The sequence below is a fragment of the Leopardus geoffroyi genome, chromosome B3 (assembly GCF_018350155.1).
Source record: "Leopardus geoffroyi isolate Oge1 chromosome B3, O.geoffroyi_Oge1_pat1.0, whole genome shotgun sequence".
Taxonomy (NCBI): domain Eukaryota; kingdom Metazoa; phylum Chordata; class Mammalia; order Carnivora; family Felidae; genus Leopardus; species Leopardus geoffroyi.
In genome coordinates, this window is record NC_059337.1 from 62,326,050 (window position 1) to 62,340,443 (window position 14,394).

At 49.8% G+C, this 14,394-nt stretch overlaps 1 protein-coding gene across 2 annotated transcripts; it reads right to left on the bottom strand.

Annotated features, from left to right (window-relative positions):
- Positions 1-209: 209 nt before the first annotated feature.
- Positions 210-8,888, bottom strand: VPS18 (VPS18 core subunit of CORVET and HOPS complexes). 2 transcript variants are annotated; one of them, XM_045449998.1, is made up of 5 exons: positions 8,462-8,888; positions 7,293-7,434; positions 4,609-4,700; positions 2,567-4,437; positions 210-1,538 (listed from the first exon to the last, which is right to left on the bottom strand). In XM_045449998.1, the coding sequence occupies exons 1-5, from the start codon at positions 8,550-8,552 to the stop codon at positions 813-815; spliced, it is 2,922 nt and encodes a 973-aa protein (XP_045305954.1). In that variant the 5' UTR covers positions 8,553-8,888; the 3' UTR covers positions 210-812. The 2 variants fall into 2 exon arrangements, with proteins under 2 accessions (XP_045305954.1, XP_045305955.1); XM_045449999.1 differs by lacking the exon at positions 8,462-8,888 and adding an exon at positions 6,300-7,201 and having other exon boundaries at positions 7,293-7,408.
- Between the last annotated feature and the right edge of the window lie 5,506 nt (positions 8,889-14,394).

The following is a 14,394-nucleotide window of genomic DNA, read 5'->3' on the forward strand; positions in this document are numbered from 1 at the left end:
CCAGTTGGAGCCTGGAGAAGGAGAGGATGGAGCAGAGGGACAAGGAAGCGAACAGACAGAAAATATGTCAAAATCAGTCACATCACCAGGTGAAGAAGCGAGGTCCAAGGCTGGAAAGTGTTCAGGGTCCCAGCAGCATCCCTGTGGCCTCCTATGCCCCTGGAGATCACTCACGTGCCACTCAGGCCAGCATCAACAAAGCCATCAACTCCAGGACCACCAGCACAGCGCAGGCAGTTTAATGTTCCCCACTCCATCATCATCTCCCACTGTCTTCCATGAGGCCCTGTCCCCCAGGGCACGCCCACACACCAGAGCCCTAGAAAGTGTACACAAGACACGCCCACCACCAGCACCACCTTTCCCCACCCTCCATGCCCAGGACTTGGAGGGGCTGCCTTTTCTCTCTGGGACCTAGGGGCAGACACAGGAGAGGCCTTCCTCTGAAGGGGAAGAGCCACGCAGTGAAAAGGGAGGATGGTACTCTCGCTCTAGAAGGTGAACAGGATGTCTGTGGGGAGTAAAAAGGAAAACAGGACCGTTAGAGGGGAGAGGGTGATGGGGTCAGAATTCTGACTTCTCCAGGCTAAGGCCCCCTGTTGGGAGGCAGGCAGATGGCCTGGCATAACAGTGGCCCTAAGGCCGCTCTGAAGAACCGGATAGCAGGAGATGATACCTCTCGGTGACAGCTATAATTCCACTCTTCCCAACAATGGGGCGAGTCTCCAGATGGCGGAGCGCAGACCAGGGTGTAGCCTTCCCAAGAAGGGGCACGTGCCCCCGACGGCCTGCCCACCCAGCACAACATCCTCCTACAGCCAACTGAGGTGCTCCTCCTCATAGCGCTGGGGGTCGATGAAGGGCCGGTCAATAGAGCGGATCATCAGCTCCCCACAGTACACACACTCAGCGGCCACCAGTTCATCTAGGTCAGCCTTGAGCTGTTCCCGACTGGGCCCCCCAGTGGCAGCCCCACCCTCGGCCTCCTTTGCGCGGGCAGAGCCCTTGGCAGGGGCTGGAGCAGCCCCCAACTTTCGCTGCAGCTCCTCGAGCCGGGCCTGCTTGTAGGCTGGCAGGCCAGGCCGCACAGCCTGCAGCAAGCAGTCAGCGTGGAACATGTGGCCACAGAGGAAAAGGTAAAAAGGGCGGTTGAGCAGGGGGAAGTCGCAGGTAGCGCATTTGTCCTGGGGCTCCACTGTGCCGTAGCGGCCCCGCAGCTCCTGCAGATCTCGCCGGATGCGCTGGGCGCTGGCTGTGGCCTCTTCCATCTCCCGCTGCAGCTCCTGGATGTGGTGGTTGTAGGCCTTGAGCGAGCTGCAGATCGCCTCCTTGAAGTGGTCGATGGTGACGAAGTCAGGAAAGAAGGGCAGCACGTCCTCAATCTTGAGCAAGGGGCAGCTGGCCAGGCAGGCCATGGCCGTCTGCACATCTTCCTCCTCCTGCACTACGTGTCGTGCAATCTTCAGCCACAGTTTCTTGCGCAGTTCCTCGTCTTCCTCAGGCAAGTCAGCACACTGTTTGGCTAGGTCCACATCCACCTGTGGGGAGACCACGAGTGTTAAGGTCAAGCCCCCTGCCCTCTACGATACAGATTACGGGAGAGACAGGTGCCCCAGGAGAAGCTGGGCCCGAGGAGAGGCCCCAAGGCAGGATTCCCAGCATTCCGGGAGCAAGCAAGGTGAGGGCTTCTGGAGGCCAGGACAGAAACCTGTCTCAGTAATGGGTATGTCCCTGTCACAGCTTTGTAAAAGCTAATTACGACAGTTGGGGCTTTGATTTTAGCAAATTTAAAAATCACCCTGGAGTATATTCAAAATACAGATTTTTGGGGGGCACCCGGGTGGCTCAGTCAGTGAAGCGTCCGACTCTTGATCTCGGCTCAGGTCATGATCTCACAGTACGTGGGACTGAGCCCTGTGTCGGGCTTTGAGCTGACAGCACGGAACCTGCTTGGGATTCTCTTTTTCCCTCTCTGCCCCTCCCCTGCTCACTCTCGCTCTCTCTCAAAATAAAGAAATGATCTTAAAAAAAAATTTTTTTTTAATACAAATTTTTTGGGTCTCACCTCAGACTTTCTGATTCAGTAAGTCCTGGGTTCAGACCCGGGAATTTGTATCTTAAATAGCACTTCGTGTGATCCTAAGGCAAGTGATGACTCAGGATTGAGAAGTGTAACTCGGCACCTTCCCCTTCTGCAGTCGTGGCTGTAACGCAATAGCTAGCATGAATGTAGAACTTACTGTAGAGGAGGCACTGTTCCGAGTGCTTTTCATACACACTACTTTAATCAACTCTAGGAGCTAAGTACCATTACCATTTGTGGCCGAATCCTCTGAGGCAAAAACAGGGTCAGAAATCAGCCTGAGGTCACACAGCTTACTAAGTGGCAGAACCAGACTTCAAACCCTGACCTTAGAGTCAACATTCTTAACCTCTACACTAAAGTACCTCTCTGCAAGAAATGCCAGCACCCTCTAGCCACAGCCCCCCATTCCAAACCCTCAGCATCTAAAGCAACTGCTCTCCAGGTCCTTCTACTGAATGGGGTCAAAACGCATTGGCTCACCTGCAGGGCCAGGTCCACAGCCTCCTCATACAGTTCTAGGACCTTGTAGACATGGACACAAGCACGGTGGTGGCCGTGCTCAGCACAGAGCCGCAGCGCATACTTGAGGTCATAATGCACACGGTGCGGGCTGGCCCCGGCCTGCTCGAGGTAGGCCAGCAGTGAGGCGGGCTGGCCTCGGGCATACAGCGACAGCAGGTAGTTATGAATGGCCTGCTCAGTCTCGCCCAGCTCATTCACGCAGAACTCCATGTAGCGGATGGCCTGGCTCACCTGCTGGGCCTCGCCACCCTGGCTATAATTCACCAGGGCAGGAATGAGCTGCCGGGCATCTAGCCGGCTGCCCAGCTCGATCCAAGCATCCACCAGCTGGCGGGGGATGTGGCGAATGAGGATCGGTGAGAACTTATAGAAAAGCTGAGGGTCACGGTGGCGAGCAAGCACGGCCAGGGCTTCCTCGTAGGCCTCGTGCTGGCAGTGGTATGCCACCACTCGCTCATAGTCCTGCATGATCACGGCAAAGTACACCATGTGTTCTGTGTCTCCATGGCTGGCAAGCAGTTCATGGATGGAGGCCCGGCTGGCAAAGAGCCACTCCTTGTGGCGGGGGCTGCTGAGGAAGGCCCGGAAGCGCTCCCGTGTTTCCCGGTAGAAGTTCAGGGCCTCAGGATCACCCTGCAGAGCCCCGAGCCGGCTCAAGTAAAGCTCCGTCAGCCAGGTGGTAAGCAGTGTGGCCTGGGTACGCTCGGCTGGCTTCAAACTGGCCAATTTTCGCTGCAGGAACTCGGCCAGAGCCTCCTCCTGTCGGGCCTCCAAGAACTTGAGGGCAATCTCCTCAAAGTAGCTCTGGGTCAGGGCGTAGCAGCGGGCACTCTCCAGGTAACGACGCTGGCGAAAGCAGTAATCAGCCTCCCGGGCCAGGACTGTGTCCAGGCAGTCAGGCCGCTCTCGACAATACTCTTTGGCCAGGTCAAAGCGGTTCATGTCCAGGTAGGTGCGCCACACATCCCGGGCCTCCCGCTGCACATGGTAGCGGAAGACGGCCCGCTCAGTGTAGGCCCACAGGTGGCCCGTGGAGGAGTCCTTCACCATGTGCTTCAGCGGCCCAAACTTCTCCAGGAAGTGATCCCGCAGCACCACCTGCCCTGTCAGCGTGCACACTGCCTCCACCCGGTCCGCCAACAGCAGCAGGAAGTGGAACTGGGTCAAGACGACAGCCAGAGGTGGGCTGGCCCCAGGACCTACACCCTCTGGGTACTCCCAGACTCGCTCCTCACTCAGCAGGGAATCGGGGCGCCCACAGTCCAATGCTCCATACAACACGCCATCCCCCATCATCCAGGCGAAGGCCCGAGGGGCAGAGCGCAACTTGGGGGTATAGAACGCCAACTCACTGTAGCCCAGACTGCTGGGGAACTCACGGAATGGGGGTGGGTGGTCAGCGTAGGCAGCGAAAAGCCCTGAGAAGCCCTGGGCCTCAGTTCCCTCTGCTGCTCGACCTATGAACTGAAAGAGGCGCTGCCGAGTTGTGGCGATAACAAAGCCGCGCCCATCGGGACCCCGCTCAGCCTCAAGGGAGCATACAGGCGCTGGACCTCCTTCTTCATTTAGTACGTACAATGGACGGAAGTAAAGATCTGGGGCAGGGCCGAAAAGTCCACCCTCGCTGGCTGAGAGCTCTGCTTCGAAGATATGGCCTTGGGCAGTGCCGACCAGGATGGGGCCTGTGCTGCTCTCGGTGCCCAGTGCCTTGTTCCAGCCCACACTCTCCACCAGCTGTCCTTTCCAGCGTGCCAGTGGCCGTACCTTCTGTCCATTACGGTTCACATAGAGGACCTCAGTGCTGCTCAGAGCAATCAGCAGGTGACAGCCTGGAGTGGGGAAGAGTATGGCACTCTACAGAATGCTGCCATTCCCACCCTCAGCCTCCTCCTTATCCCCACCACTCTCAGATCCCATCCACCCAGGCAATGACTTACCCTCCGCTCAACCAGTCTCCCCGCCCCCCGCCCCACCAATCTCAGACCTCCACCACCAGTTACCAGTGTGGTCCAGAAACATCTTGTGAACTCTGGCATCATCCTTGCGTCCCAGCTCCACATGGTTGGGTTCGTTGGCCTTGCCCAAGTCAATGCTGTCAGGACAAGAGTCACAGCATCACTCCAGAGAAGGGCAGATCCTTTTTTGGAATCACAGACCTCTTTATAATCTGATGAAAGCCACAGGCTCTCTTCCCTGAAATCTATACACACATATAAAATTCTGCACACAATCTCAAGGGAACTCTGAAATACACACAGGATCCTACTTAAGAACCTTCAGCTCTGAGAATTCCCCTACCTCATTTTGAGAAGTCACTAAATAGAAGTCTTTTCCCTCTGCTCAGAAGATCTACAGTGCATCTGGGAAGACAATGCAGGGGTATCCCAGATTGCTGGGGTAAAAAAAAGAACAAATACTAGCTAATGGTTACTGAGTACTTTCTATATACCAAGCACCACGCCAAGACCTTAACCAAGTATATCTCAATCTTCACAATAACCCTGAGGGGTGCTCCTGTTTAAATTATACTTCCCTTATTAAAACCATTTTCAGGGGCGCCTGGGTGGCGCAGTCGGTTAAGCGTCTGACTTCAGCCAGGTCACGATCTTGCGGTCCGTGAGTTCGAGCCCCGCGTCAGGCTCTGGGCTGATGGCTCAGAGCCTGGAGCCTGTTTCCGATTCTGTGTCTCCCTCTCTCTCTGCCCCTCCCCCGTTCATGCTCTGTCTCTCTCTGTCCCAAAAATAAATAAATAAACGTTGAAAAAAAAATTTAAAACCATTTTCAAATTATATACCCATTTTTAACTAAAGAATCAAAGCAAACAGGGGCGCCTGGGTGGCGCAGTCGGTTAAGCGTCCGACTTCAGCCAGGTCACGATCTCGCGGTCCGTGAGTTCGAGCCCCGCGTCAGGCTCTGGGCTGATGGCTCAGAGCCTGGAGCCTGTTTCCGATTCTGCGTCTCCCTCTCTCTCTGCCCCTCCCCCGTTCATGCTCTGTCTCTCTCTGTCCCAAAAATAAATAAACGTTGAAAAAAAAAATTTAGATAAAAAAAAGAATCAAAGCAAAGATGTATAAAGAGTTAACAGTTTTCTTCTTAAACCCATCACTCTCCATAGACAAAACTGATTTTAAGGTCTTTCTCCATCCTTACAACATAGACTTGTTTTGTCACTGTCTTTATATTTTTACAAAAATCACTTCATGTTGTGTACATACGTGTGTATATATATAAATTTTTAACTTGCTTTTCTCACTTAATGATATTTCATGAACATTCCACAGTATCAACAGATACAGCTCTATCTAACTCATTGTTTCAATAACTGCATAATTTTCCCCTTCATGGCTCAACCATAATTTTATCATCATTTTCCTGTTGATGGGCATTCAGTTTGGGTCCAGTTTTTCCGACCATAAATAACTCTGCAGTCAACATCCTTGTATCTACACCCTTGCAAAGCGGTACTTTTCTTTCTAAGATTACGTATTCTCCAAAGTGGGATTGTTGGGTCCAACTTATAGACATTTTAAACTTTAACAGGCATTTCCAGAACACTTTTCCAAAAGACAGTGGCAAGTTATACTCTCACCAGCAGCGCGTGAGAGTCCATTTCTGTGTGTCTTCACCAGCACAATCTATTACTATTTTTAATTTTTGTCAATCTGATAGGTTAAAGAAAACGGTACCTTACCTTTATTTCCCAAAGGTTGAAAATATTTTTAGGTGTTTACTGGCAATGTAGAGTTCCTCTTCTGTAAACTGCTTGTTTATATTCTTTGCCCTCCCCTTTCTACTTAAGTGTCTTTTTCTTATTAATTTGTAAGGGCTTTTTAAAGAATAGGGATGTAAATCCTTAGTCATATGTGGAAACACATCATTTTCCCACCATCTTTGGTCATGACCAGATTCAAATGCTTTTTTTCTTTATTATTATTTTGAGTAATCCCCACACCCAATGTGGGGCTCAAACTCACGATTCCAAGATCAAGAGTCACATGCTCTACCAACTGAGCCAGCCAAGCACCCCTCAAAGGCTTTTTTGTTTTTATTTTGTCATTACTATGTAGTCAAATATACCTGTCCTTTCTAGCTTGAGTAAGAAGGTCTCCCTTCTGCCCAAGAACACAGACATTTATTACATATTCTTTCGATATTCAGTTTGTTTTTCATATTTAAATAATTATCCCACCTAGAATTTATTTTTGTGATACAGATCCTTAGCTGTTTTATTCCAGATGGTTATTCTAGATAAGCATTTTTTTCTGACACCCTTGTTATATAGTATTCCCACTTATGTATGTATGTATGTGTTTATTTCTAATTTTATTGAGATATATTATTTCCATTTATAGTGGATTTACTTCAGGACTCTAGACAGTTCCCCTGATCAATGTGACTAACTTGTGGGTTAGAACTATCTTTAACAGATGACGGGACACGGTTAGAGAGACTGGGTGACTTGTTCAACATTCCCTGGCTGGTACATAGGAGAGCTGAGCTCTGATCCAGATCTACCTGATTTTAACTACTATACTACATTAGTTCTTTGGTAATGGATATTTCCTGAAAATTCCAAATCTACTGTAGTTTCACCTGCCCAGAATGAAAGAAATGCCTCAGTCAGTTAATAGTCCCCAAATACCACTAATCCACTCCCTACTAAGTCTTTCGAGCCCTCACTTACCGGAGCAGTGTATCCTTGCCCAGGCTCATGCAGAGCTGATTGCAGGAGACAACAAGACTGGTGATACGCTCAGAAGGGGTAAAGTCAATGCGCTGCTTTGTGAAGATGGGCACTTCCTTCTCCAGCTGGGCATTCACATACCCTACAGGAAAGGAGGGAATTAAAGGTGAGCTATGGAAGAGATGGAGGAAGAACAAGGAGAGGCCACAAAAAAAATTGTTTTCCTCTCCACCTTCCCAACATACTCCTACCCCAAGCCCTCAGTTAAAAGTTTGCTATCAACATATCAAGTAGTTTGCTAATCATCTCCAAATGAGGGCTCTGGGCTCCTTCTGACAGCTGTGAGGGGTGGGTTCTTTGAACCCTTATAATGCTGTTGCACCCTCATGTACCCGTCTCAGTAGAAAGGGTTGGGCATTCTCCCTTATCAATCTCGGGCCTAGCAATCTCAGCTCAACTAAAGTAGTCTAGATCCACTCTCTCCCCTCCTCCCTACCCATGCAGTAATGCTCTGAGTGAGTCTCCAGAGGAATGAAGGCAGAGGAAGCCCTGGGGAACAGTCCCAATCAAGCTGTAGCTTCTTTCTCTAGCCTTTATTCTCATTTCTTTACCAATGCATACCTAGCACTTCAGACCCCTCTGCCAACTCTGTCCTACTTTCCACAAAAATTTCCCCTCAAGGCCAGCCTGCACCCAGATCTAGCAAAGGCCTAAAATAACTTCATTTTTCCCTGTTCAGTGAAAAAGTTCCCTCTAGGACCAGCCCTCCTACCCCTACAACATTCCCCTTCCACCATTTTCTTTGCCCACTCTCTTCCTCCCACCTCCAGAAAGGGCCTGGTAGGCAAAACACAGGCTCTGGCTGAAGCCTGGAGCCTATTCTCACTTCTCTCAACCGGGGCCCTGTAAGCAAGTCACTTCCTTATGTGGGTCCCACTTTCCTTGTAGAACCCGAGTGGCAGGGCCTAGATCACGAGACTGCTCTTGCTGCTCTTTTAAACTTCGACCATCCACCAGCTGGGGGCCAAGAGAGCCTGAGGAGAATCAAGGGCCTAGGTCTGGACTGTATGTCCAGGCGGTGAACCGGACCCTTGGAGCTACTCTCCCCGTTCCTCCCCCGCAGGTGCCAGGTGTGCGGATAGTGTGAGCGGCTCCCTCCCCTCCCTTACCCGAGTGGGGGATGCCCACGCTGGGGCAGCCGGGCTGAAAGACGGCTGAGCGGGACAGGGAGTCCTCGTATTCATCCAGGATGGACGCCATGGTGCCTCTGGGCCCTCCGTTCCGGGCCCAGGGATTCCAACAGCGCTCCCCCCAGAGATCCCCGTCGCCTTAGATTGGAAACTGCGTCTCCGCAGCCTCGACAAGTCTCTGACAGATCCTGCAATCCGCCGCCCCCTTCTCCTCTTTAAGATCCTGAGGATTTTCTCGCTCTCGCCTTATAATGAGCGAGAAGACTTCGGAGCCCTCTCCCTTGAATCTGTTGCAGTCCTGCACCCCGCTCCCACCCCCAAAAGATCACTGGTTTCCTTTTGCAGATCCTAGAAGATCCCAGCCTCGCCCCAGCTGCTCAGCTGACTCCCGCCCCCGGGACGCGCGCCTATAACGTAACTTCCGGGCTCTCAGAAACCCGCGGTTGCTTGCGTAGGAACTTATCCCGACCCGCCACTGGGAGGCGCAGCGAGGGCTGCCGGGGCCAAGGCGGGGCCAAGGCGGGGCCAAGGCGGGGGGCGGGACAGGGACAGGGCCCTGGCCCAGGCCACTCTTGAGGGAGGGAGCCGGAAGTGCTGTGGCAGCTTTCGGTTTGGGGCGGAGCCATAGACGCGTCACAGCTGCAGTCCAGCTAGGCGGTGAGCTGGCGCTGCTGAATACAGGCGCTCCCCTCCAGGACCCTGCTGCAGTTCTGAATTTTGACACAAGGAGGCAAACCCAGTGCTTTTAGGCCCTTCACCATCCGCGCAGCTCATTCCAGCCCCAGGCTCGGAGCCATTCCTCAGTTCCTTTTTTGCCCAGGCATTCCTCTCTCAGACGGTCTCAGCCTCCGTGTCCAGCTCTCGCTCCGACCTCTCCAAACAGGCTGCTATCCTAGGCCCTCAGGAGAACCTCCCGTTCTTCAATCGAATCGCTCTCTTGATCCTACCTTCACAAGACATAGGCAAGCAGTCCTAGCCTCTCTTCTACATTTAGGGGACCACCAGCTTTCAGGAAGTGACAGAGCTGGTGACCTGGCCGACGGACGCCAAGTGCTACCTAACCTGCCTCTAAGCGACTCCGTAAAGGCTCTTCGGTGTGGGGAGAGACAAAAGGGGCGGAAGAAAAGACCAAGCACAGCTAAGGGGTGCCGGACTGCTTCCATTCAGAATAGTGTTGAGCACTTACTTTGTGCTTAGACTTGGGCTAGGTGCTGGAGTCACAGAGATAAGTAGGATACCGTCCTTGAAGGTCATAAACCAGCAGGGGCAATGGACCAGTAAACAGATAATTAATGCTAGAAAAGCGATGGATGGATTTGTTCAGAAGCTCACTCATTCCACAAGTGAGCGCACACTCTCTGCCAGGCACTTTTCCAGGCTTTTGGGGGCACTACAGAGATCAAAATGGACAAAAAGTTTCAGCGCTCGTGAGGCTTACCCAGACACATGGCCACAACGCTGTGGGAGCACAGAGGAGCAAATACCTGCAACGCCTGGCAAGAACGCGGGACAGGTGACCTTGAAGGCAGGTGGGGAGTCCAAAGCGACCGAACTTCGAGGCTAAGAGTGCGGCTCCAATTCAGTTTCCCTCTTCCACCCGCCTAGCCCATCCAGACGGATTCTGTTCCCTTCTGGGGCACAAGGACTGTATCTTGTTAAAGTGGAAGGCTATTGGCCGGGGTCACCACTATCCTGGCTTTAGCGGGTAGCCTGCGTGAAATGACTAAAAGCGCCCCTTTTACTCTCGAAAGCGTCCAGGTTTGAAGCGTTTATTGCGTGGTCACGCTACTCTCCGAACTTCCCTGCCAGGTGCACAGAACTGAACCCTCACCAGCTTCCACCGAGTGCTTTCTGGACCTGAGTGGACCCCGCCCAGGAAGGGGCGACAAATTACGCCTTCCGAAATAACTTTCTGTGGCTCCTAAGTCCCGCTTTTCCCGCCTAGAACCTACAGGAGCGATGCCGCTCTCCCAGCCAGGGGCACTGCCCTTCTGGCTAGGTCCGAGGAGGGAAAGTGCCAGAGCTGAGGCGCGGACAAGAGGTTACCGCCCTGGGGAAAGTGAGCCTGGCTCGGGAGAAGCCCTGCTCGGTGCGTAAGGCTCCATCCCACATCACCTGCCGAATGCATTAGGGAAATACAAATAGGTCCAGCCAAAGGTCAGATAATAAATAATAAAAGGCACACTTACTGAGTATCAACAATGTGCCAAGCGCTACCCTAAGATCATAACAGTCAATGTTATTTCATTTTACCCTTCCCCTAATGCTATGCAGCAGGCACTGCTCTTTCTCCCGCATTGCAAAAGCAGAAACTGACATTCAGAATGGTGAAGCAATTTGTCCAGGATTCATGTGGGTAGGAAATGGGGAAACCAGGAGGCAGTATTCAAGTAAGAGCAGATGCTGAGGAGCTAACCACCACACTGTCCATTTCTCCAATGCAAGCTAAAGGGAAGAGGGTATAGCTGATTCCCCAGGACAGGACTGTGCAGAGGAAATGACCCCCTTGCATGGAGCCAGCCAGCATAGGAGGGATGTGTCAAGGACACAGAGTCCATACAGCCACCTCCTCACCGTCCCCAAAGCCTCCCTCCTGAGTTTCACTGCTCTCCAGTATGTATAGGGTGGGCCTAAGTGGGCTTTGCTTACTACAGACTCAGTACACACTCCCTGTTGAGTTGATGACAGCAGTATTCATTCTCCCACCTTATGTTGAACTTTGGAGTAAGAGCAAGACCAGCATTCTTATTCCTGCCCAATCACTCATTAGATGGACCCTGTGCGCAGGTGATGCACTTAGTTTCAGTTTCCTCATCTACAGAAATGCTGTAGTTATAATAATACTTACCTAGTAGGTCTGTGTCGAAAAGTAAATGAGGTGATCTGGGGAAAGCTCATTGCTATAGCATAGCATAATGTCCAACAAAGGGAATATGCTCAGGAAACTAAAAATGTGGCTTTTATCTGACAGCCGCTCTCAAGTCCACCTACTCCATGAAGCCTCCCTGGACCCCAACTTCCCCATCGGAACTGCTATGGCGTTTCTTGTCCTGGCCATTTACTGGCCATTAACTAAGAAGCGTGGGCATTTTGCTTAGATATAACAGAAGCTGATTATAGAGAATAACCCAAACAAACCTGAGTACAGGAATACTAAAATGTCTTAGGGAACTCACAACTGGGGATACAGATCCACCAGCTCCTACCCCTCACAATCTGTGTGCTAGTTGCCATAAGATACGTAAGGGCTGACTGCTGGGCCAGGGAGAGAGAGGAATAGTGTATGAAAGCAGGTGAATTTGAGCTAAGACCTGAAGTGCATACATGATTTCCAAGGGCTAAAACGAGTAGGCATTAGGCAGATGTCAAGAAAACCAAGAGAACAGGCCTGCAAACATTGTCAAGTTTGGAGGGCTGGGGAGCTAGAGCATCAGGGAGTAGGGCAGTGCAGGAAATGGGACCAGTTGTGGCCAGATTATGAAAGCTATTGAAAGGGCCATCAGAAGGCTTTGGTTGGAGATGAGATCATCTGATGTGGGTTCTAGAAAAATGGGTGGTGGCTTGGGTGTAGTCCACATCAGAAGAATGAGACCTGAGGCAGAAGCAGGCTGGTGAGGGCCCAGCCTAGAGTGAGAGTAGACTGGGGAGACATTTTTGAGGAAGAGCCCACTGGACTTAGTGACAAGTTAGATGTCACTAACATCTGGGGATGAAGGAAGGGTGCAAGACAGCTTCTGGGGAAACCTGGCCAGTGGTGCAGTGTCACCACTGTCCAGGAGGAGGAAGAGCTGGATGGAGGTGTGGCAGAGGTCACATGATTGAGCTACATCTGGACAGTTGCACATGCGGCCCCTGCAGGGCATTCACTTGAAGAGGCCCAGAATCATGAGGCAGTCATAACTTACTAATAAATATTCATTAAACAATTGCATGGATGACCTTTCTCATGCTTTGGTTTCTACATTTGTAAAATGAGAAAAATCTACCTTATGGCATTGTGATTATAGGATATTATGCAAATCACTCAGCACTGTGCCTATACCAAGAAAATGCTCAATACAAGTTAACTATTAGTAGTAATTATTGAATGAATGAAGATCCAAACCAAAAAGAGTGATATAACTGACTTAAGTGAGTAATTTTTAAAGAAATTTTTAAATGTTTATTTATTTTTGAGAGAGAGAGAGAAAGAGAGAGAGACAGAGCATGAGCAGGGGAGGGCCAGAGAGAGAGAGAGAGACACAGAATCTGAAGCAGGCTCCAGGCTCTGAGCTGTCAGCACAGAGCCTGGTGTGGGGCTCGAACTCATGAGCTGTGAGATTATGACCTGAGCCGAAGTCAGATGCTTAACCGACTGAGCCACCCAGGCACCCCAATTTGATTTTTTTTAAGTTTGTTTATTAATTTTTTTTAGTAATCTCTACACCCAATGTGGGATTTGAACTCATAACCCTGAGATCAAGTGTCACATGCTCTTCCGACTGAGCCAGCCAGCCACTCCAAATTTGTTTTTTTTTAAATACACATTCTTTTTTAGAAGTTTTACATTGATGGAAAAAGTAAGAAGATAGCAGAGGGTTTCCCTCTACTTCAAATCCAGTTTCCCTTACTACGAATATCTTACATTAATATGGCATATTTGTTAACATTAGGAAATCAATAAAGATACATAATTATTTTTTATTAAAAATTATTTAATGTTTTTATTTATTTTTGAGACAGAGAGAGACAGAGCATGAGCAGGGGAGGGGCAGAGAGAGGGGGAGACACAGAATCTGAAGCGGGCTCTAGGCTCTGAGCTGTCAGCACAGAGCCTGATGCGGGGCTTGAACTCACGGAGTGTGAGATCATGACCTGAGCTGAAGTCGGACGCTCAACCGACTGAGCCATCCAGGTGCCCCAATACTGATACATAATTATTAACTATAGTCCATACTTTATTCAGATTTTTACCTACTGTCCTCTTTCTGTTCCAGAATTACATCCAGGATAACACCTTACATTTAATTGTAATGTCTCCCTAGGCACCTCTTGACTATGGCAGTTTTTCAGATTTCCCTTGGTTTTTTAATGTTTTTATTTTATTTTATTTTATTTTATTTTATTTTATTTTATTTTATTTTATTTTATTTTATTTTATTTTTTCATTTTAAGTAGGCTCCACGCCCAGCATGGTACCAGAGCCTGCCAGGTACCCTTAGACTTAACTTGTTTTTGATGACCTTGACAATTTGAGGAGTACTAAGCAGGTATTTTGTAGGATGCTTTCTATTGGAATTTGTCTGAGATCTTTTTTTTTGTAATTAGATTGGGGTTATGAGCTTAGGGGAGGTAAAGTACCATTATCATCACATCATATCAAGGGTATATACCATCAGCATGACTCATCACTGTTGATGTTGATCTTGGACACCTGGCTGAGTTAGCGCTTGTCAGATTTCTCCACTGTAAAGTTACTCTTCCTCCTCATCATTCAATACTGTCTTCTTTGGAAGGAAGTCGCTACACAGAGCCCACACTTAAGGTACTGGGGCTTATGCTTCCTTGAAGGTGAAGTATAAGTCATTTGGAATTCATCTGCATGAGAGATTTAGGAATTTGTCTTTAAATTTAATTTTTATTTTAATCATCATAATATATGTATTCATTTTATTTATTTATTTTCAATTTGTTTAATGTTTGTTTATTTTTAAGAGAGAGAGAGAGAGAGAGAGCACAGGCAGGGGAGGGACAGAGAGAGAGGAGGACAGAGGATCAGAAGCAGGCTCTGCAATGACAGCAGAGAGCCCAATGTCGGGCTTGAACTCATTAACAGTAAAATCATGACCCGAGCCAAAGTTGGATGCTCAACCAACTAAGACACCCAAGTGCCCTTATCTATACATTTTATTTTATATTTTATTTTAAATGTT